General features: G+C 44.2%; 1 protein-coding gene across 1 annotated transcript in view; it reads right to left on the bottom strand.

Moving 5' to 3' along the window:
* Positions 1-22757, bottom strand: part of LOC146866318 (ovochymase-2-like) — a 537690-nt gene that overhangs the window by 112377 nt on the left and 402556 nt on the right. The window contains exon 16 of the mRNA XM_085635459.1: positions 496-682. Coding sequence (XP_085491585.1) covers positions 496-682 — 187 coding nt within the window. The remainder of the gene's footprint in view (positions 1-495; positions 683-22757) is intronic.

Here is a 22757-nt window from a genome sequence, read left to right as displayed (position 1 = left end):
CACAGTTCTAAACAAGAGAATTCAGCAGTGATCCTCCTGGGTTGACAAAGTGGCCCCCAATGAAAATGGCTTATAGAATGAGCAGAGGTCCTTAACTACACTGTAATCTTTGGGGATAACTGAAGTTCGGGTTAGTGAAAGAATTTTGTTTTGCATTCTGCTGAAGAACAGATTGGAATCAAATTTTTACTGGACCTACTAAATTATGTATATTGAACCTTTGCTTTTCTACTGCATTTCTAATTTTCTTGTAACACTGTGGTATACATTTGGTGTAACCATTTTCTGTAATAACCATGCTTATATAATGCATATAAAATCACCAGAATGTTGCCAAGCACAGCACCAGCCAGCCCAAAGGCCTTACAATGCTCATAAAAACAAACATAGGGTGGCTGAAATTTGAACCAATATGCATGTCTTCAACTAATAAGGTAACAAAAGAATTGAAACATTGTTTGGCCAAATGCATTTCAAAGGAGCAAATGCACCTACTTGTGACCTCATAGGTGTACTTCTTGATTTGCTGCTCTATCCATGTGACGTAGGCAGAGGAGCGCGTGAAGACGCTTGGCTTCTTGTTCACAGCACAGCCCAGGGCTCCAAAACTGGTGATACCGTGAACCTCCCAGACTGATTTGTCAGCACTGGATTGGCAAACAAAAGGACCTCCTGAATCCCCCTGTGGAAATAAGAATGGGAATTAGTGACAAGGAAACATTTACAGGAAACACAGCTTGGTTTTAATTCTGCATTACATCAAACTATAGAATATTGTGCTGAGGATGTGTGGATGGCAGAGACTGTGATTGCTAAATGAATTTATTTATTGCAATATTCACAACGTCGTTTCTGTGATCGGTGGTGCTTTACTCATATTGGGTGTGAATTATTACTGAATTTATAGTTCTGATTCACAAAGCATTTTCAAGTGATTGTATCGTTCTCCAGGTTTAAGTGTCACTTATTGATCAGTTTCCAGCAGTAAAACATGCTTAGCCACTGAATATAATCACAGTACACTTTTGGCTACTCCTGTACACGTTACGATTATATAACACGGCTGTGCACTGTGTTTCTCGCGTGGTCTAACATTAAAATGAGTGTTACACTTGACATTTCTCACTAGAGTGCATTCACAGGAGGATTAGTGAATCTACTTATACTGTGTGCCTTAATTGTATAAAATGATTTAATCTTTGAAGACTTGATGAATAAACCATCCTTGCTTACCGATTCAGCAATAAACTTAATTTGCACAAAAGTAGTAAACAGGGAAGTGGTAAGATAGACGTCTAAGAGGAGGCCTGACTTTTGAATCCATTCCATGTTACTGTGAACTAAAAAATAATACTTTTTGTATACTATTTGAAGTCTGTTTTGCTCTGTAAATACACAAGGTGAAGTCTGTTATCTCTTTCTATCTAAGGATACTGAAGTATGTGGAGGTATGCCATGTTCTACTATCACACGCTATTGTCTTGCTTGAATAAGACCTTGCTTTTGGGGTTAGAATATATGGCCTGTTGGCATGAATGAGTGCATTTCTTATTTACATGCACAATGACGATGGAGTTTCTGGCATTGTTTTTGTAGCAGAGGTGATCTGTGTATATACTGTGGTCCTTTAGGGTAGTGAGTTATGAGCTTCTCGTTTTTTGTTCTGAAGCATAACTCAACTGTTAATCTTTTCAGTCTAGTTCTGTTTTTTATGCTTTACATCATTACCCTTCACACACCTTTTGGCTTTGCAAAGCATAGGTTGCCAGCAGGGCCTTCATTGTGTGGTAAATAATTTTCCTTTACCGGGACTTAATTTGATGCGGAAACATAATAAAATAGCTCAGTAAAATGAGAGGCAGAATCCGTGGTATTAGAGGTTCGGAATGGGCTTTATTCCAATGAACGATTATAATCGGTTGCTCCAAGTTCCATCACCACGGAGGTTCAGGAAGTGAAGTACATACATTATTGACAAGAAATGACTTTTATAGTACATACATTACAATGAAGCGAATACAGTAGGCGTAACAATTGATAAGGAAAATGACGATTTATCTGCGTAACCAGAAAATGGGTGTAATAAGGAGTAAAAAGGAACATAATTGGTTATGATGTCATATATAGGTGGATCTATAAGATAATACTTGGCATAGATGCGCGCGCAGCAGTATGACGTGTGATTGACGTGCAACTAGGGGGTGAAGGGGACTTGACATTTAGCTCTACATGTGGCGACAGAAGTCTGGAGGGTCAAGTCAACCTAATCCCAAATCATATCTAACATCCTATGTTTAAAGAACTATGTTATCCAAAAGAGAGGTCTCTTCGAGTGGAATCTTATTCTATACTGACTATACTGACTGTTAGTGCGTGTACAAGCGTCTAAGTGTCTACACTAGATGCGAGGGCGGAATCTTCCATAGCAACAGGGCTATGAATTACTTGTATGAAGACAGAGAAGTCGGGCCTTTGCTTGGTAGCTGGCAGAATGTTTACTTAAGCTACTAGACAGGAATGCGTTGGGCAGGGATGAGGCAGATAACTCGAAGGTGAAATACAGTTCTTGGCAGGCAGCAAGCTGATGTCAGGCTTCGTGAGCCGCGCAGAGAATGGGACAAAGTTCATGGTCACGGATGCAGGCTCAGACTGGAGTTTTCAGAGGCAAAAGGCAAGAAGAGTTCGATGACAGAATCAGGGCCTACTTGCCTGGACTGTAAAATGGCATAAGTGAACCATATAAAGGCGGTGGCCTTTCGTACTTAGGAAGGGAATATCCGGCCTATTCATGGCGGATCTGACAGAGGACATGTTGACGGTGGACGCACATGTGTTTGCGTCTTCATAACTGGAACTGGAGGGAGCATACATGTACTTGTAACATGCACATAGAACCGTTGGGGTCCAAGATAGGGGACATAACTGACCAGAAAAATCCATATTTCCACATTCCCTCCTTGTCCCCTACTTGCCCGTCAAGAGATATCAATCTTCATTAATCCATTGATCTGTTCATATAGCATCATTTGTTCTTCTTTCTTCTTCCGGGATCTTGAATGAAAATCTTGGTGTGGAATGCACGATGTGGTACACAGACCACAAATCGCTGGTCCACATTGCAGACATAGACAGCAACTGAATAATATGAGAAGGCCAATACCTAGGAAGGATAGGACTCTCCATCCCCAGGCTGATACCACGCTCCAAAACCAACCGGACCAGGTCCAGGTGCCTGGATTCTGGTGTATCTGGCTTACAATCTTATGAAGGCGAGTTATGGCCTTATATACAGATGGCGAATTTTCTGGTATGAATATGCAACAGCTTGATCCGATGACCCTACAAGCTCCGCCCCTATCAGCCAGGATGACGTCAAGGACAAGACGATTTTGAAGCACAACAATCCGCATAGCAGACTGCTCTTCTGTTAAATTGCCTAAGGCGGAAATAGTTTCGTTCACTACTGCTTCAAGGGTTCTAGTTAATCTACGTATCAGCTTACTATTAGTAACAGTACCTATATAGGGAAAGATGCCTTTATTGAAATCTGTGTATTTTTCCCATGCTGTTTCAGTGTAATCGACAATCGGGAGATCTCTCCGCTCTCTGTTGTGTACTAAATGAATATTTCTGTGATAATCAGGAGGAGCTAGAAAAACAGGTGGCAAAAGGAATGCAATGTAGCAGGTACCATCCCAATCTAGAGGTAGACGCATATATGCAGTCTGACCACATATAAAGTAGGAGTGGCGATAAGCTCTAAATGAAGATTTACCTTGATCACGGAATTCTACTGTAGTAGTGCATTTACTATGGCCCATATGTATGGAACCAACTTTTCTTACACACAATTCACCTTTCGCTGGGAATACTGACATGGTTGGTAAAACTAGTTCAACTTCGGATTCGACATTTAGAACCATGAGATTAGGAGTAAAATTACCTAATCCATACACTTCATTTTCTAGATCAGTTCCTGTTCCTTTGGGGCGACCCTCCTTGTCAGGGTAACAGACTTTGAATAAAACTAGGTTCAGATTTCCCCATACCCACTGGTCTTGGTAAACGGCTGTATCTGAGTCTATGGAATTGATTAAACTAAACCATGCTCCACAGGAGCCATTATGTGAGAACGGATGTGGAAAGAAAGGCAAGACTCCTTCATAATTCTGATAGGGAGGGAGCCGGCCACACACCCAACAATTAGTTGCATTACTAGTCTGATGGGAATGATGTAACATACTAATGAAAGTGTTATTGCGCAGCGCAAGTCTATAAGACAATTCATGCGGGGGTAAGTCACTAAAAGAATGTTCAGCAGTAACATTGTAAACGTTTCTGGCAATAGGGTAATATATGTGCAACAATATACTTGCAGTAATCATTAAAAGACTTAAAAAAAACAAGATTAATAATGTCACTATGCAATGGCTACGCAGTGATTTACAATACGCCTGTCGTTTCATTATTTTTCGCGACTGTCCATGATTCAGGTCTAGGCGATACATGTCGGAGACAGATTCAACCGCTTCACCTAGGAGAGGACTTAAACAATCAAATCGTCCGACGGCCTAGGCCTTAATTTTAGTTTGTAGAGTTCTTTACTGTCGGTCTCAGCCAAAGGTAGTTTTGAGTCAATTGGTGAGGACACACGAGATGGGCTGTTTACATCTGAAGGAAGTCCATGAAATTTCTTGATATGACTTGAATGAATCCATCCTTTCCTGCCTTCAATCTTCACGGCTGTCCTTGTGGTCAGCAAGACCAACTTGGGTGTCTTCCACCTGGGCTCCAGCTGAGTCTTTCGGTCGAAATTCCTCACAAGGACGAGGTCCCCCGGGATTACGTCATGGGGTTTCACCTCAGTGTTGTCGGGAAAGGCTGCAGCTACCTGTGAACGACAAGATTGTAGTGCAGACATCAAGGAAGCCAAGTAATCTGTCAGCATATTACAATCAATATCAGTTATTTTGCGTGGTATAGGCGTCCCCCACATATTTGGTGGGGCAGCTTACACCAGACCGCATTCAGTTAATAGCTAACATGCCAATACCCAAGACACAAAAGGAGGTGCGGGCTTTCATAGGCCTCACTTCATATTGTAGACAGTGGATCCCTCAGTATGCATTTCTAGCAAAATCACTCATTCAGTTGACAACCCAGGAGGCAGCCACATCGACTGTTCTCCCTTGGACTCAGGAACATACACAAGCTTTTGAAAGCCTAAAGAAAGCTTTATGTCAAGCACCTGTTTTAGCAACACCATGTTACAGAAAACAGTTTACACTCTTTGTTACAGAACGCGAAGGTACTGCCTTGTCAGTACTCACACAGGAACAAGCAGGAGCACACAAACCATGTGCTTATTTTTCTAGTACATTAGATCCCGTAGCTCAGGCTTTGCCTGCATGCCTAAAATCAGTGGCAGCGACAGCATTAGCAATCAGACAAAGCGATGCCATAGTGTTAGGACATCCATTGACAGTTCAAGTACCACATGCAGTAGAGGTTCTTGTAAATAGAACGCAAACACAACACTTGACTATAGCGCGACTTACAGGGTACGAACTTACATTGTTTCAGCCACACATAGAAATCAGACGCTGTAACACATTGAATCCTGCCACACTTTTACCTGTAAATGGAACAGACCCATTAGCCCATGATTGTATTGAAGTTATCACTATCACGACGAAACCCAGACAAGACTTGACAGATGTTCCATTGTCAGATCCAGACCTGACGTTGTATGTAGATGGTTCATGTATGAGAACAAGTACAGGAGAGTTGGTGGCTGCTTACGCAGTCACAACAGAGACTGAAGTCATTGAAACTAATCGTATAAATACCTTGTCCGCTCAAGCAGCAGAGCTCGTCGCTCTGACACAAGCCTGTATTCAAGCTACAAATAAAAAAGTCAACATATACACTGATTCACGTTATGCATTCGGAGTTGTACATGACTTCGGCGTGCTGTGGCGAGAGAGAGGTTATTTAACTTCCCACGGTGCCCACATTCAGCATGGACCCCTCATTCATACCTTATTAGATGCGATACATCTACCGATTGCAATATCGATTATGAAATGCAAAGCACATACGAAAGTTACTGATGTCATTTCTCAAGGCAATGATTTAGCTGACAGAACAGCTAAACAGACTGCCCAAACACAAACATCCGACATGACAAAGACAATAGTCCCGACACATTGTATGACAGTTAAAGATCCTACTTTTGACGTAATTGACATCCAGACACATGCTACATCAGAAGAAATAAAGAAATGGACTGAATTAGGAGGGATCCAAACGGATCAAGGATGGATGATGAAAGAAAAGTCCGTGTGGTTCCTTCCTGATTCAATGGTCCAAGTTATAATTAACACTATACATAGTCCAGCACACCTAGGAGAAAAAGCTATGCTAGACAGCATTCAACACATTTGGTTCAATAAACATTTACGAGCAGCAGCCAAACAAAAGGTCCGTACCTGTATGATCTGTTGCCAGTTCAACCCAGGAAAAAGTGTTCCCGTAGAACAGGGTGGATTTCATCCTCCTAATCACCCTTTTGAAGTCCTCCAGATGGATTATATCCAGATGGAACGATGTCGAGGATTCAAATATGTTCTCGTAGTTGTCTGCGCTCTGTCCCGCTGGACGGAGGCATACCCGGTTTCAGATTACACTGCCCCGACTACTGCCAAACAGTTGGTTCGAGAATTCTTCCCACGATACGGTTTACCACGTGTTGTTCACTCAGATAACGGCCAGCCGTTCTCATCCGAATTAATGAAACACGTTTCACTCTTGTTAGGTTATCAGTGGAAATTCCACTGTGTCCGACACCCCGAAGCAGCAGGTCTCGTAGAAAGACATAATCAGACTCTGAAAATAAGATTATCCAAAATATGCAGAGAGAAAGGTGTCGACTGGGTAGTAGCATTACCAGTTGCACTCTTTTACACAAGAATGGTAGCACACTCTCGAACAGGGCTATCCCCGTATGAGGTGATCTTCGGCAGACCACCAAATATGTGGGGGACGCCTATACCACGCAAAATAACTGATATTGATTGTAATATGCTGACAGATTACTTGGCTTCCTTGTGGTCAGCAAGACCAACTTGGGTGTCTTCCACCTGGGCTCCAGCTGAGTCTTTCGGTCGAAATTCCTCACAAGGACGAGGTCCCCCGGGATTACGTCATGGGGTTTCACCTCAGTGTTGTCGGGAAAGGCTGCAGCTACCTGTGAACGACAAGATTGTAGTGCAGACATCAAGGAAGCCAAGTAATCTGTCAGCATATTACAATCAATATCAGTTATTTTGCGTGGTATAGGCGTCCCCCACATATTTGGTGGTCTGCCGAAGATCACCTCATACGGGGATAGCCCTGTTCGAGAGTGTGCTACCATTCTTGTGTAAAAGAGTGCAACTGGTAATGCTACTACCCAGTCGACACCTTTCTCTCTGCATATTTTGGATAATCTTATTTTCAGAGTCTGATTATGTCTTTCTACGAGACCTGCTGCTTCGGGGTGTCGGACACAGTGGAATTTCCACTGATAACCTAACAAGAGTGAAACGTGTTTCATTAATTCGGATGAGAACGGCTGGCCGTTATCTGAGTGAACAACACGTGGTAAACCGTATCGTGGGAAGAATTCTCGAACCAACTGTTTGGCAGTAGTCGGGGCAGTGTAATCTGAAACCGGGTATGCCTCCGTCCAGCGGGACAGAGCGCAGACAACTACGAGAACATATTTGAATCCTCGACATCGTTCCATCTGGATATAATCCATCTGGAGGACTTCAAAAGGGTGATTAGGAGGATGAAATCCACCCTGTTCTACGGGAACACTTTTTCCTGGGTTGAACTGGCAACAGATCATACAGGTACGGACCTTTTGTTTGGCTGCTGCTCGTAAATGTTTATTGAACCAAATGTGTTGAATGCTGTCTAGCATAGCTTTTTCTCCTAGGTGTGCTGGACTATGTATAGTGTTAATTATAACTTGGACCATTGAATCAGGAAGGAACCACACGGACTTTTCTTTCATCATCCATCCTTGATCCGTTTGGATCCCTCCTAATTCAGTCCATTTCTTTATTTCTTCTGATGTAGCATGTGTCTGGATGTCAATTACGTCAAAAGTAGGATCTTTAACTGTCATACAATGTGTCGGGACTATTGTCTTTGTCATGTCGGATGTTTGTGTTTGGGCAGTCTGTTTAGCTGTTCTGTCAGCTAAATCATTGCCTTGAGAAATGACATCAGTAACTTTCGTATGTGCTTTGCATTTCATAATCGATATTGCAATCGGTAGATGTATCGCATCTAATAAGGTATGAATGAGGGGTCCATGCTGAATGTGGGCACCGTGGGAAGTTAAATAACCTCTCTCTCGCCACAGCACGCCGAAGTCATGTACAACTCCGAATGCATAACGTGAATCAGTGTATATGTTGACTTTTTTATTTGTAGCTTGAATACAGGCTTGTGTCAGAGCGACGAGCTCTGCTGCTTGAGCGGACAAGGTATTTATACGATTAGTTTCAATGACTTCAGTCTCTGTTGTGACTGCGTAAGCAGCCACCAACTCTCCTGTACTTGTTCTCATACATGAACCATCTACATACAACGTCAGGTCTGGATCTGACAATGGAACATCTGTCAAGTCTTGTCTGGGTTTCGTCGTGATAGTGATAACTTCAATACAATCATGGGCTAATGGGTCTGTTCCATTTACAGGTAAAAGTGTGGCAGGATTCAATGTGTTACAGCGTCTGATTTCTATGTGTGGCTGAAACAATGTAAGTTCGTACCCTGTAAGTCGCGCTATAGTCAAGTGTTGTGTTTGCGTTCTATTTACAAGAACCTCTACTGCATGTGGTACTTGAACTGTCAATGGATGTCCTAACACTATGGCATCGCTTTGTCTGATTGCTAATGCTGTCGCTGCCACTGATTTTAGGCATGCAGGCAAAGCCTGAGCTACGGGATCTAATGTACTAGAAAAATAAGCACATGGTTTGTGTGCTCCTGCTTGTTCCTGTGTGAGTACTGACAAGGCAGTACCTTCGCGTTCTGTAACAAAGAGTGTAAACTGTTTTCTGTAACATGGTGTTGCTAAAACAGGTGCTTGACATAAAGCTTTCTTTAGGCTTTCAAAAGCTTGTGTATGTTCCTGAGTCCAAGGGAGAACAGTCGATGTGGCTGCCTCCTGGGTTGTCAACTGAATGAGTGATTTTGCTAGAAATGCATACTGAGGGATCCACTGTCTACAATATGAAGTGAGGCCTATGAAAGCCCGCACCTCCTTTTGTGTCTTGGGTATTGGCATGTTAGCTATTAACTGAATGCGGTCTGGTGTAAGCTGCCTTCCCTCCTTGGACAGCGAGTGTCCAAGATAAATAACTCGCTGGACACAGAATTGCAGCTTAGAAGGGGACACCTTGTGCCCCTTTTCTGCTAGAAATTGTAAAACTGTCAGTGATGCTTTTTCACATTCAGGTTCGCTTCGGGCGGTGATCAGTAGATCATCGACATATTGAAGCAAGGCAGTGTTAACTGGCATGTGGATACTGTCAAGTTCTCGTTTCAGTGCTTGGCTATAGATGCTGGGGCTTTCTGTAAATCCTTGAGGTGCGCGTGAGAATTTAAAGCTACGCCCATTTAAACTAAATGCGAATAAATATTGACTTTCCGGATCTATTGGGACGCTGAAAAAGGCATTTTTGAGATCAATTACAGTAAAGAATGTTGCTTCGGAATCAATAGCTGTCAGTAATGATGAAATATCGGGGACCACAGGGAATTGTGGCACAATACATTTGTTTAATTCGCGCAGATCAATAACCAATCGATATATTGGCGGGGCCTTTGGATCTGTTCGTTTGAGAATCGGAATTATCGGTGAATTACATACATTGGAGTCCGTTTCTACAACCACTCCTTGGGCAATGAGCTCGTCAATGATTTGTAGTAAAGCCACTACAGCATCTGGTGGTAACTTGTATTGTCGCATTCGTGGTAGTACCACTCCTGCCTTTAATGTGACTCGATATGGTGTAATATTCATGCGACCAACATCAGTAGGGCCTTGTGCCCATAGATGTGTAGGTAAAGTCTGCAATCGGGGATCCATGTCTCTAGACACATAATGACCTTTAAAATCACGTAAAAACAATCTTACTCCTTCCGGAGAACAACATATTATAGCTCCTAGAGCTTTCAATGTTTTTATTCCTAACAGGTTTTCTGGACATGATTTAGTAAGCAATAAATCGGTAGTTCGGGTCAAAGGTCCTATCGTAAGTGGAAGAGGTTGTGACACTTCATTAACAATAGGTTTTCCTGAAAAACCAAGGGAAATATTCTGAGAGCCTGAGAGGGGTGCCCCTGGAACTTCACTACGTTTTATGGTCGTTCGACTTGCCCCTGTATCGAGTAAAAATTTTCTGTCTTGGCCTAACAATTCACTATGTACATAAGGTCCTTCTTGATCTACAGGGATCTCGATAAGGGGTAAATCAACTTCCCTCTCTAGGCTGGTTCATGCGTATCGTTGATAATCAGGATAGTCGTACTGTGCGGTCTGGTACAGTTGTCGTGTCGTGGTTTGTGTGGCAGCAGCTGGCAGCGCTGGTGCAGCTGGCACAAACTGTATAGACTGTTGTGAAGCTGGCATGGACTGTGCATGCTGCGGAGCTCCTTGTTCATTCTGGTCCTGTCTAAGTGGTCGTGGTCTTTCTTGTGTTTTACCTATGGCGATATTATGTTTCAAAACTGGACAATCGTGTACGTAATGACCTGGCTTTTTACAATAATTGCATGTCCCTTTTACAGGTCCTGCTGAATCACCGGAATGTGTCATACCCTTTTTATGTCCCTCAGCTGGAACTGTCTGAGAAACTAGCATTTTCATTTTCGTGTCTTTCATGCGTCTTTGTTCATGATCTTGTTCCTCTCTAATTCTATTGTGATGGTACTGTAACATTTGTAACATTTGTGATGGAGTGTTACCTTGCCAGGTACTCTCGAATTTTAATACTCTATTCTTTACTTGGGGCAGGGCATTTTCCACTAATTTTGTTACAAACAGATGTGGGTATGATTCGCTACTTGCTTTTATGCCACTGTTTATACCAAAACATTTTTCAAATCGGGCATAGTAATCACTAGTGTCTTCATCTTGCTTCTGTTTACAGGCTGAAATTGTACCCCAATCTTCCTTTTTCGTAGTTAATAAACGTGGCAGTACCTGTACTAATAAACCTGGCAGTGCTTTAGTTTTATCCCCGAGTCCTGCTCCTGCAGTTCGGGCCTTTTCTTCTGCTTCTAATACTGACCATTCTATCTTTTGGTCTCCTACCTCCCACTCCTTTTCCCTGAGTTTCTCGTAAATGCCAGCAGGCATCAATACCTTTAATATTGTCATAATGTCGGGATAGGTATACTCTCCCATGAGTAACATGTCTTTAATTTCTCGGTGGAAACCCGCTGGGTCTTTGTCATGACTGGGTACCACTTTCTTCATTTCTAACAATTCTATTTTTGATATGGGCGTATATACAAATACGCGCTTAAACTCGTTGTCCTCGCCCTTTATTGGGTGCACTTCTCGTAAGGGATTCTGTCTATCCATGTAATACGTGGTTCTTTCCTTGATGGGTAGTGAAACATGTTCTGAACATACAAAAAGAATGTATTGCTTTCTTGATTCTAGTATTTCTTTAATTAATTTAGTACCTGAACCTCTCCATCTATTCATGAGTAATTCAGTCAATATATCAGGTAGGGGACCAGGGTCCGAATGCTGACTCTGATACAGTATGAGGAGTTGTTGAATCATATAAATCCCAGCTAAACGCTGTTCATCTGGGGTGAGATTCAAAAATGTGCGTGCTACTGTATCATCACTGTATTTTCCGGGACTGTCAACCCAATGGACAGCTGACCTGGCTAATTCTTGTTCATCCATAGAATCGAGGAAATGATAACCCCTTCGTTCTCGGAGTAATTTGTCAGCTGCTTGGAACGAATGCTCGTTAGACCTTATATGGACTATGGGTGTTGGGAAACTCCTGTTATTGTCTGGACATATCGGACGTATCGGGTCAATAAGACATCTTTTACTATTACAAGATCTTCCTCTACCTACATAGGCTATAGTGTCTGACTGTCCTGTAGGCAGTCCTGATCCTTCTTCCTCGCTTTGATCGAACTGGTCTACCGCTAATCTTTCTTCGTGTAGGCGTTCTATTTCTTTACGGATCTTTCTGCACATGGCTATTATACAGTTTTGCTTATCATGTCTTCCTTCTGATATATTCTGACTCCATCTGGTAAGAATTTGCATTGCTTCCGGGTCTACCCCTGGTCAGTCTTGATTTCTGATCACACAATTTATGAGGAAACGTAACAGTTCCCCCTGTATTTCCACTTTCTGGTATTCCATAGCTCTGTTAATACATTCAGAATCTCGCCCTGTTTGGACAAAATGATATATATTATCTAGATGCGCAGTCATTCCTGGTAATTTCCCTAAATACACTGCGGCTCGTCTGATACGTAATGATGCTAGGGTCATTTCGTCCTCTTTGCCAGGCACAGGGTCATATCTACAATCTATAAGAAGTTCCTTAAGCGTACGGGCATTTATGAGTTTGGGGGTACGTGAATGTGCTGACTCTTGAAAGGTAAGTTTATTTATTCTGGGTGGCGTAGAGAAAATGTTACTAGCACCTCCCGTAGCCCCATCTGGGGTGTCGGGTGTGAAAGGATTCGTTGAACGCGATACAGCAACTATAGGTGTGGATACGGCTATAGAAGTAGTTGTAGGAACAGATGCAGAAACAGATGTGCTTGCCGGAACTTGTGTCAGAACTTGTTGCTGTAACGATACGGGTACTGGATCTTGGCGTTGAACCTCCCTGCTAGGCGGTCTATGTGGGGCGGAATTAGCATACTCGGGAGCTGCGTCATCTAAATATGAGGAAAGAAAAACATCTTCTGCGGTTCTAGGATGCCCCTTAGGATGTACCTTTATTGGAAATAATGGGGTTGGCAAGTCTTTTGGTATCTCTGGAGTAGCTTTAGGTAATCCTTCGGCCAGAAGGGGATACATACCATTCATAAGGGCATTTCTTTGTCTGTCTACTTGTTCTGATTTTACTCGTGCACCTTCTTCGATTAATAGATTTTCTCGGACTTCATTTGATTTTTCTTTACTCTTCTCTTCCTGTCTACGTGCTTTTTCTGTTCGTCTATGTGATTCTTTACGCCATAATTCAATGGCGTCTTTCTGTGATTGTCTAGCTTTCTTTTTCCATAATTCTTCCTCTACTTTCACGATGCACTCTGCATCCCAGGTCCCCGTTGCGGGCCACCTCTGACTTTCTGGTAATTCCTTGGTGTAGTCTACCCATAAATCGTGAAATAATATGGCGTCTAGGCCATGTTTGTGATACATGAAGTACCCTGGAGTGTCCCTAGGAGGAATGGGAACAGCTTCTTCGAGTACCCCTTTTCTAGTTGTGATCTGTCTTAGTTTCGAAAAGAGTGGCATATTGAGAACTGATCTGATACTTAATCTTGAACACACTTAGTACAAAAACACAATAATGAACAGTCATTCATACCACAATATGCAGGACGTTTAACACATTAAACATTAAACATTAAACATTTTTTTTAACCTTTAAAATAACCAACAATGATGATCGTCTGCATAACTAATCACCAAGCATAATTCTTTGACAATAACTAGATACTTCGGAATACTTGATATACTGCTAAACAGTACAGATACACTGCTGAAACAGTGCAGACCGGATTTGTGTACCCAAACCCGTCTTGACCGGCACAAACTATGTGCACGTCAGAAATGCCTCCCCAGCAATGGTACTCACCGGGTAGCTTCGGAAACGGAAGGCCTCAGAAACTCGACTGAACTTGAACCGGACTGGACTCGACTCGAACGCTTCGGACACTGGACTCGACTTGGGACTTCGGAAACTGGTGGGCCTCCGTATACCTCGGATCTTGCTCTCACAGCTAGGCTCTGGTCGGGATACTTCGCACTTCTCACCGCCTCGTCTGGGTGTTGATCGCAGCCTCAGTCGCCTCCGCTTGACCGGAGGGAGATACAGGAAATCCTGCTGGTACGCGTTGTTGTCCGTCCAGCTGTGGCAGGAGACCGGGCCTGCAACTCACCGCCGGCGCGTGAGATGAGAAAGTGTCCCTGTTCGGGCGCCATTCATGTGGTAAATAATTTTCCTTTACCGGGACTTAATTTGATGCGGAAACATAATAAAATAGCTCAGTAAAATGAGAGGCAGAATCCGTGGTATTAGAGGTTCGGAATGGGCTTTATTCCAATGAACGATTATAATCGGTTGCTCCAAGTTCCATCACCACGGAGGTTCAGGAAGTGAAGTACATACATTATTGACAAGAAATGACTTTTATAGTACATACATTACAATGAAGCGAATACAGTAGGCGTAACAATTGATAAGGAAAATGACGATTTATCTGCGTAACCAGAAAATGGGTGTAATAAGGAGTAAAAAGGAACATAATTGGTTATGATGTCATATATAGGTGGATCTATAAGATAATACTTGGCATAGATGCGCGCGCAGCAGTATGACGTGTGATTGACGTGCAACTAGGGGGTGAAGGGGACTTGACATTTAGCTCTACATGTGGCGACAGAAGTCTGGAGGGTCAAGTCAACCTAATCCCAAATCATATCTAACATCCTATGTTTAAAGAACTATGTTATCCAAAAGAGAGGTCTCTTCGAGTGGAATCTTATTCTATACTGACTATACTGACTGTTAGTGCGTGTACAAGCGTCTAAGTGTCTACACTAGATGCGAGGGCGGAATCTTCCATAGCAACAGGGCTATGAATTACTTGTATGAAGACAGAGAAGTCGGGCCTTTGCTTGGTAGCTGGCAGAATGTTTACTTAAGCTACTAGACAGGAATGCGTTGGGCAGGGATGAGGCAGATAACTCGAAGGTGAAATACAGTTCTTGGCAGGCAGCAAGCTGATGTCAGGCTTCGTGAGCCGCGCAGAGAATGGGACAAAGTTCATGGTCACGGATGCAGGCTCAGACTGGAGTTTTCAGAGGCAAAAGGCAAGAAGAGTTCGATGACAGAATCAGGGCCTACTTGCCTGGACTGTAAAATGGCATAAGTGAACCATATAAAGGCGGTGGCCTTTCGTACTTAGGAAGGGAATATCCGGCCTATTCATGGCGGATCTGACAGAGGACATGTTGACGGTGGACGCACATGTGTTTGTGTCTTCATAACTGGAACTGGAGGGAGCATACATGTACTTGTAACATGCACATAGAACCGTTGGGGTCCAAGATAGGGGACATAACTGACCAGAAAAATCCATATTTCCACAATTGTCGGACTAGGAACAGCAACCAGCCCTGGCAGATTGCTGCTCGACGTGCCCTGGGAGGAGGGAGCGGGGGTGGGGGTGCTAGTAAGAAGCACTGCTCCCGCTTTTGTTACAGGTGCCTATATTGCAGCACTGCTGCAAAGCCGGCCCCCAGTGACAAAACTGCCTCCCACAGCCACACAACAGGCCCACCTGGGAAATGGCCGGTGTACGCAACAGCCAGTCCGGCCCGGAGGGCTGGACTGTGAACAGACCTTGTCGCCACCCATGCATTTTACTAATCCATGTGTTCAAGCATAACCATGATAAAATGATTCTTTTTTTAACTTGCAAATATCTCTCGAGTTAATATTCTTGAGTACTTGTGAGCTCGTTGTCCATGAAGCTGGATTATATGTACACGTAATGATTGTTCTGTGGTTTCTTCGTGACACACCCTCTCTCTGACTTTTGAACTAGTTTACAGTGGTCCCTTTTATGTGTATGCATCTTTTTCTCTAATGTTGCAACATTTGCAAATGTTCTAGAATGTGCAAACTTGGCTACATAACAACCATTTTCTGAATACAAAATAGCGGCCACAGGCTTCAGTTTAAAAAAAAATGAATATTTACCTTATGCAAAATACATTTTACAGGTTTTCATATCGTTCTCAGTTCATACCCACCTCTCCATCACCTTTTCTTCTCACTGTGCATTTTTTCCATGACACAGACATTGAGATTTTGTCCAAGTTAGCAAATTACATGATAGTGGAAAGAAGGATAAATCAAGCCATAATAAAATACCTTCGTCAGCTAAACAGAGCTTGAAAATATTAAAATGTGATTGACAAAACTAGCAAATTCCGAATCCGCAAACATAACTGACAAGATACAGATACATGTTAACCCTTTCAGGCCCACTTTTTTCAAACGCTTATATCTCACAAACTACGAAACAGATTCACTTCGAACCACAAAAAGACTTCCTGAGCACTGATGTTCTTTCCTGCTAAGTTTAGTGTAAATCAGGTCAGCAGTTAATGCTATAGTGGTGAGAAAAATTTACAATGGGAGCTAAATTGGAAAATACGGGGCATATTATCAAGAAACGGCGTCAAAATTTTCGCTGCTTTAGCGGCAGAAAACTGCCGCTAAAGCGGCGATAATGGGCTTGATAATATGCCCTTGAGAATTCCCATAGAAGCCCATGTTCTGGTGTCAGCATGGGCTTCTATGGGAATTCTCTGCGGCATATTGTCAAGCCCATTATCGCCGCTTTAGCTGCAGTTTTCTGACGCTAAAGCAGCGATAATTTTAACGCCACGCTTGATAATATGCCCCTACATTTTTTAACACTCTACCCCACCTAACTTTTGCTCTGCGCAGAGCTGCGTAAAAATTGGCATGCCGAAAGGTGATGCACTGTGGCCAACCTCGCAGGGCCTGGCCAAAGCTCCGGTGCAATTAAGACTGCGTACGTGGCAGGAAATTGAAGTGCATTATAAAAAACACAGAAATTCACTTAAAAACACAGGCTGTGGTCAGTTGTGGCTCACAGAACACAGACTCAAAAGATCACTGAAATTCACAAGCCATGATATGTAATGCACACTCTAACTGCTGCCTGCCTGCTCAGTGCATCACTTTGCCAATGGTGCACGAAACAGAAAGGGGCATATTTACAAGGGAATGGCGGAGCGTGGCGATAAGCACAAAATGCTAAAGCCACTATCTGCCATTCCGAAAATGCAGAGATGAGACGTATTTACCAAGACACGGCACATCCCTGTGTTTTTTCCTAGCACTGGCACTAAATTAAGCTGCATAGCGCCAACGCAGGCACCCTTGTACCATAGTACAAGGGTGCCTGCATTGAGGGAATGATTGTTTCTGTGCAGGAAGGTGTCGTTTCCTGTACTTAAACAATCACAAATGGGGATTAGAAACTTCTATGTGTGCTGCATTGTGCAACACACATAGAAGTTGCAAATCACAATTTTTGTAATGACTGTTTATCTGCAAGAAGGGACACCTTCCTGAACATAAACAATCGGCACGGTGTTTTGCTGTTTATATGTGTGCTGCACAATGTCTCACATATAGAAACAGCAAAAACAAGGAGAAATAAAGCATTTCTCCTTGTTTCGCCATGTTAAGACAAGGTTTTCCATGGTCCTAATTTTGGCGTTGCCTCCTATTTACGCCACCTTTGTAAATGAGGGAAGCATCCAAATCAATGGGTGTTGTGGCGGAACGCCCACTGCAACACCCATTGCCCTCTTCTTTCACGCTAAGTATAGTGAGAAAGGGTGCCTTATTTACAAGATGGCATTAATCCACGTTAAGTGGCTTAACGCGGCCTTGTAAATAAGGCGAAGCCCCTATTGCCACAGTAACGTCCTTAACCCGTTCAGCGCAGCGTGGATTACCGCGCTGTGCTGAAGGGTTCGTGCGCGGGCGGGGCCATGACGGAGCAGTTCCGTCATCCGCACAGCGCAACCGATGCGCATGACAGAACCGCTCCGTCATGCGCATCGAAGGGGTTAAAAGTGACATTCCAGTGGCGATAGAGGCTTGTAAATACGCCCCCAAATGTCTCCCATGAGCAGAACATGGGAGCTGGCTTGAGTTATGGTGTTCATTGCATACTATATCTGGCGAATATCAGTGCATTTTCGGGTTTGTGCTTGCTGAACCATAACTAACCGTTTCAGCTCAATATATTACACTTTGGCAATATCCAGTGTGGAGTTATAGTTAGAACAGAGTTTCCATTCTTAGGCTATTGTTTGCTTTTGTGCCTTTGAAGAATGTTAGCAAATACACGCACATACTGTCAATTCAGTAGGGCTGTGAAGGACTCGCAATTTTGGAATAACACTATTTCTATATGTTCTTCCACATTTAAATACAAATCTGCAGTCTGTGCGCCGCCTGCGCGCCATCACGCATTGCTATGCACGGTGGGTAATGTGCGCAGAGTAAACTGCGCGCGTCAGTTCAGCAGCAGTCATCTGCGCCTGCTCCCTTGGACACTACCGAAGCAGGCCTCTCGTCATCTTGCCCGCAGTTCCCAGGTCTTCATTTCATAATAGCTTCAGGAGGCAGACTGTGGGTGCGGGTGTGTGTGGCAGCGCGTGGCGAACTGACTCAGCTGTAGGTATCCGGCCTGATTGGGATGGGAAGTCAATCAGTGCGCTCTTGACGTGTGATCACTGAATAATCACAGGTGGTCATCTAACTCCCTTTTCCTAACACCAGGAACGCCCACCACAAATGAACTGTAGCCTCGTGCCTTTCCATCCTGCGCAGACCCCTCCTCCGCCCCCACATTCCATGATCACTGCGAGGAGGGCCCACGGGCCGTATGCTACAGGATGTTCTTATTCCCAGGGCATTATCCAGGTCAGACTCTGCCTGCAGTGACTCGTGTTAAAAGTGTATCGGACTTGTGCTCTCCTAGGAATAACTTCTCCCGGAGCACTCCAGATTTAATTACCAATGATTGAGGTGATCTGAAGCCGCTGCCCATGAGCAGTGCCCAAGTTATATCTAAAACCTTCAATAAATCTCTGCAGATGCGCGCGCGCTCCACGAGGTGCGGGTGGCATGGTCAGACCCTACATGGAATAATTAAAGTTCCTACAGCCCTTCTACGGCCATACTCTGGGGAGGACACACTCCTCCACCCCTCATTCAATCGGTGCAGTAATCCTGACCTACACCCCTCTCCTAACTGCACCCTCAGAGGGGATGGAGTCCCCGCTATGAGCCTCGAGCCTAGCTCCCAGCCTTGGCGCTAGACATAGACATAGGATGTCAGGGGGACATTGTTTGAGAACCAGCCCACCAGTACATAGGGCGGGTTGCAAAGTCCGATTCTGGCGCAGATTGCGGCCCTTTTTGCGACGGCCTGGCAGTAAACCTGCCCCTCGGCTGCCATGCCCTCTTCTCTTGGGCAACCGTAAAATACCTGTCCGGGCCGGGGATCATGCAGGTGACGTGATCACCAAGAATAGATTTATTGTCGCTGGGAATGTTTAAATCTCAAACTGCAGAGGTGCTTATAAAAAAGAGCAAAAAAACATACGAAACAAACGTTTTTTTTCTTTTTTTTATACACATGACGGTGTCCTGTACACTCTAGGACACGTTAGTTTTGCTGTTCCTAACTCACGATTTTATAAACCTATATATGTCTGGAATCTTGCTGTGAATTAAAGCCTGTAATGTTGCTGAAGCTGCCTCTGTCTTGTAGGGAACTCCCTAGGGCCGTCCCTAAATGCTGTGTGTGTGTATTTTTTCTAATGCTCCATTTGATGAGGCGTGCTTATGTGTGAATTGTTGTTGAAGTATCCTTTTGCAGCTAAGTAACACAAACAATATCATCTTCTGACTGACTGTTTTTCCCCCCATAGACCTATGTCCCATCACCCTCTGCCCCAGGTGCCTGTGGCCACGAGACATTGGTACCGGGGCTCGGCCTGCCCTCCCCGTTATATTAATTAATGTTAATTAAATTTAACATACTAGCACGTGACTCAACGCACAGGATCATCTCACCCTGCAAGTATTTAACAATCCCAGTCCATTTATGCCACGCCCTGTGAAAGCTGCCCCCTCTACCAATGCGGCCCTAGAGATCGGCTCGTGCACACAGGAAAGCTTCTGCCCACAGTAGTGCACTATAGCTCCTGACTGAGGACTCGAGCAGACCAAGGCCATCAAAGTGACAACCATAGAGAGCAGCTTAGCGCAGTGGCAGTGAGTCAGTGCATCAACCAGAGAAGCCAACTCTCTCAGCAGTACAAACAGCCACCTACAGCCAGTCTTCAGCACTACTGCGTGCAGCTTGAGTGACCCTCTTTCCAACAACCTGGTTAAAGATGCTCTCTGGCCCACCCTGGTACTGCAGGAGGACACATCATGGTGGCACAGGTGAGAGCCAACAGTGCACTTAAGTAGTGCAATGGGATGTCTACGATTGTCAGAGTGGGGGCAAAATATTATGTATTGTTCAGGAGCACATATCGGGGATTTATGGGTCTTGGAAGCAGGGTGGGATTGGGAATTCAGGCATTGGCCGATGGGCCAGCAGATGACGCCCAGCTATTAGCCGGTGTGTTTTTACCCTCAGTGCCTCATTTGCAAACCCACCTGACAGGAACACCTCATACAAACCAAAGCTGCTGTAGCATTGGAAAGTTGTCAGCCTGCTCGGCCTACTCTCACGCACAGAACAACAATGGACCGTCCTGATTGAGTACCAAATGTGAGGCCTGTCCCTCCTCCAAACTGATCATGTGCTTGGGCCCGTGCATCCTCTAGAGATGCCAGGAAGGGCACTCACTATGTATCAGGAGGTGTGTGGAGTAGGGTACGAGGTGGAGTAAAGCAGTTTTGTTAGTCCGGTGCCCTGACAGGTCAGCTAACGTTAATTGGGCATATCGCAGTCGCCGCGGGCATCAATGCCTTCTTGCATTACACTGGCCTCTCAGGTTTCAAGTAGCCCACGGGGGTGTAAAGACTGAGGCCGGAGGATGATGTGGGACGGGTCCAGTTAAAAACAGTAACGGTCCCTAATAACTCCTATACTCATCTCCTTAACGATAGAAGTAAAACACAACAGTATGTACAAGAACTCAAAAAATATGTCCGCCATGCAGTCCCATTTATATTTTACTAGTTTGATCTCATGTTGTATAGTATATGTAGGCCTGTTTCCTAAGAGTATTTAATTTTTCCAGATGTGTTTTTTATTAATTTATTTTGTCATGCAGCTTGAGTCTGCAGCGCATCACGCAAGCTGAATTGCTTCTAAGGGTTAGGGCCAGGTCAGATTGTGGAAGGGGTTCTTGACGGGGTAACATTGAGGGCTCCAAAGTTAAGTTTGAAAGCAGTGTGAGTTTCACTTTGTCATAAAGGTTTCCTGACAACACACTCATCCAATCTTTGGCCTCTCTGCAGAGCACAGAACGAAGGTCACCTTTGTGCCACCTGGAATTACAATTATAGCTGCAAGTGACTGAAATGCTTAGTCTAAACTGTATGTTACTCTGATTATTTCAGTAGTGGAGGTGCCCCAGACTTTAGTGGACTGCCTTGGCACAGCTGAAAGTGATTACCTGCACGAGAATAAGCAGGAGCTGCTGGAGTTGGTTCAGTACTGTATTTCAGGCATAACTTTAGTGGAAATGCACTGGTAAAGTTATTTGAAGGTAACACCACTAGAACAGGAGTCAGCAGAACCAGACAGTGAAAGCACCTGGAGTGTGAAGAGGAAGATGACAGAAGCTTTGCTTATTTACGAGTCGTATGTTGCACACATGCACCAGTTGATGTTCAGGTGCTTTACAACAAACCATACTTTCTCTCAAGGGAAGGTTACACAACCGAGCAAGTGCAAAAAAAGAATGATATGCAAAACTGAAAAAAAGAGCTCGGATTCAAAAGCACCACTCTTGGCATACATTGGTTTTACATATTGTGTGCAGTGCAGCGTGTGAACAGCTCACACTATGTGGGGCAACAAATGCACCACATAAATACTCTTTGACATGAGTTATGTCTTCTGCCTTGGGGTGCAACATACAGTTCCATCGAGGTCAAGGTGCATCATCCATTTATGGGGTGGATGCAGTAAGTGCATACCTGCATTTGGGAAAAGTGCATCAGGCCAAGACCTGCCCATACAGAGAGTTCAGGAAACACACATCAGGTCTGGGGAATGGCCCAGAAGAATGGTTCTGTCAGTCTGGAGGATGCAGGAAGCACACTCTTGTCACTGAGGACAATGCAAGAAGCACAGTCATGTCCGGAGTGAAGACTGCAGAAAGAAACGGGTCTATGGGGTTCCAGTGGGAGTAGAGTGAGCCTGATGGTGGAGAAGGCACACACCTGCTCTACTGAGACCTCCTAGGTGTGAACTGGTACAAACAAGCAGTCCTTTCTGCTTGAATGCTTTCCATTTTAATTGTTGTCCTGGAAAACATACCTATAGTGACAGGCCCTACAAGCTTTAAAACACTAAATTTACCATAAATGTTTCCAAAACTTTGCCCACTGACACATATCAAGCAAGGTTTCATGAAAGGTCATGATCCACAAACATGGGCTGCTTTTTACGGGTGTCCGGGCCCATTTTTGGTCCCAATCCAACCCTGCTTGGAAGCACGCTTGAAACCGGGCCCTATGGAATGGGTGGGGTGGGCAGAGTGTCTGTCACTGCAGGAGGCCCTAAGCCTGCTCAGGAATGTGTCAGGACACCGTGTAACTGATCCTCCCACTGCAGGGCGACTGGAAGGTTTATAGAGGTCTTTCTGCACACACCTCCTCCAACAT

Source organism: Triturus cristatus, chromosome 2_1 (genome assembly GCF_964204655.1).
Source record: "Triturus cristatus chromosome 2_1, aTriCri1.1, whole genome shotgun sequence".
Lineage (NCBI taxonomy): Eukaryota > Metazoa > Chordata > Amphibia > Caudata > Salamandridae > Triturus > Triturus cristatus.
This window is presented reverse-complemented; position numbering and strand designations above follow the sequence as displayed.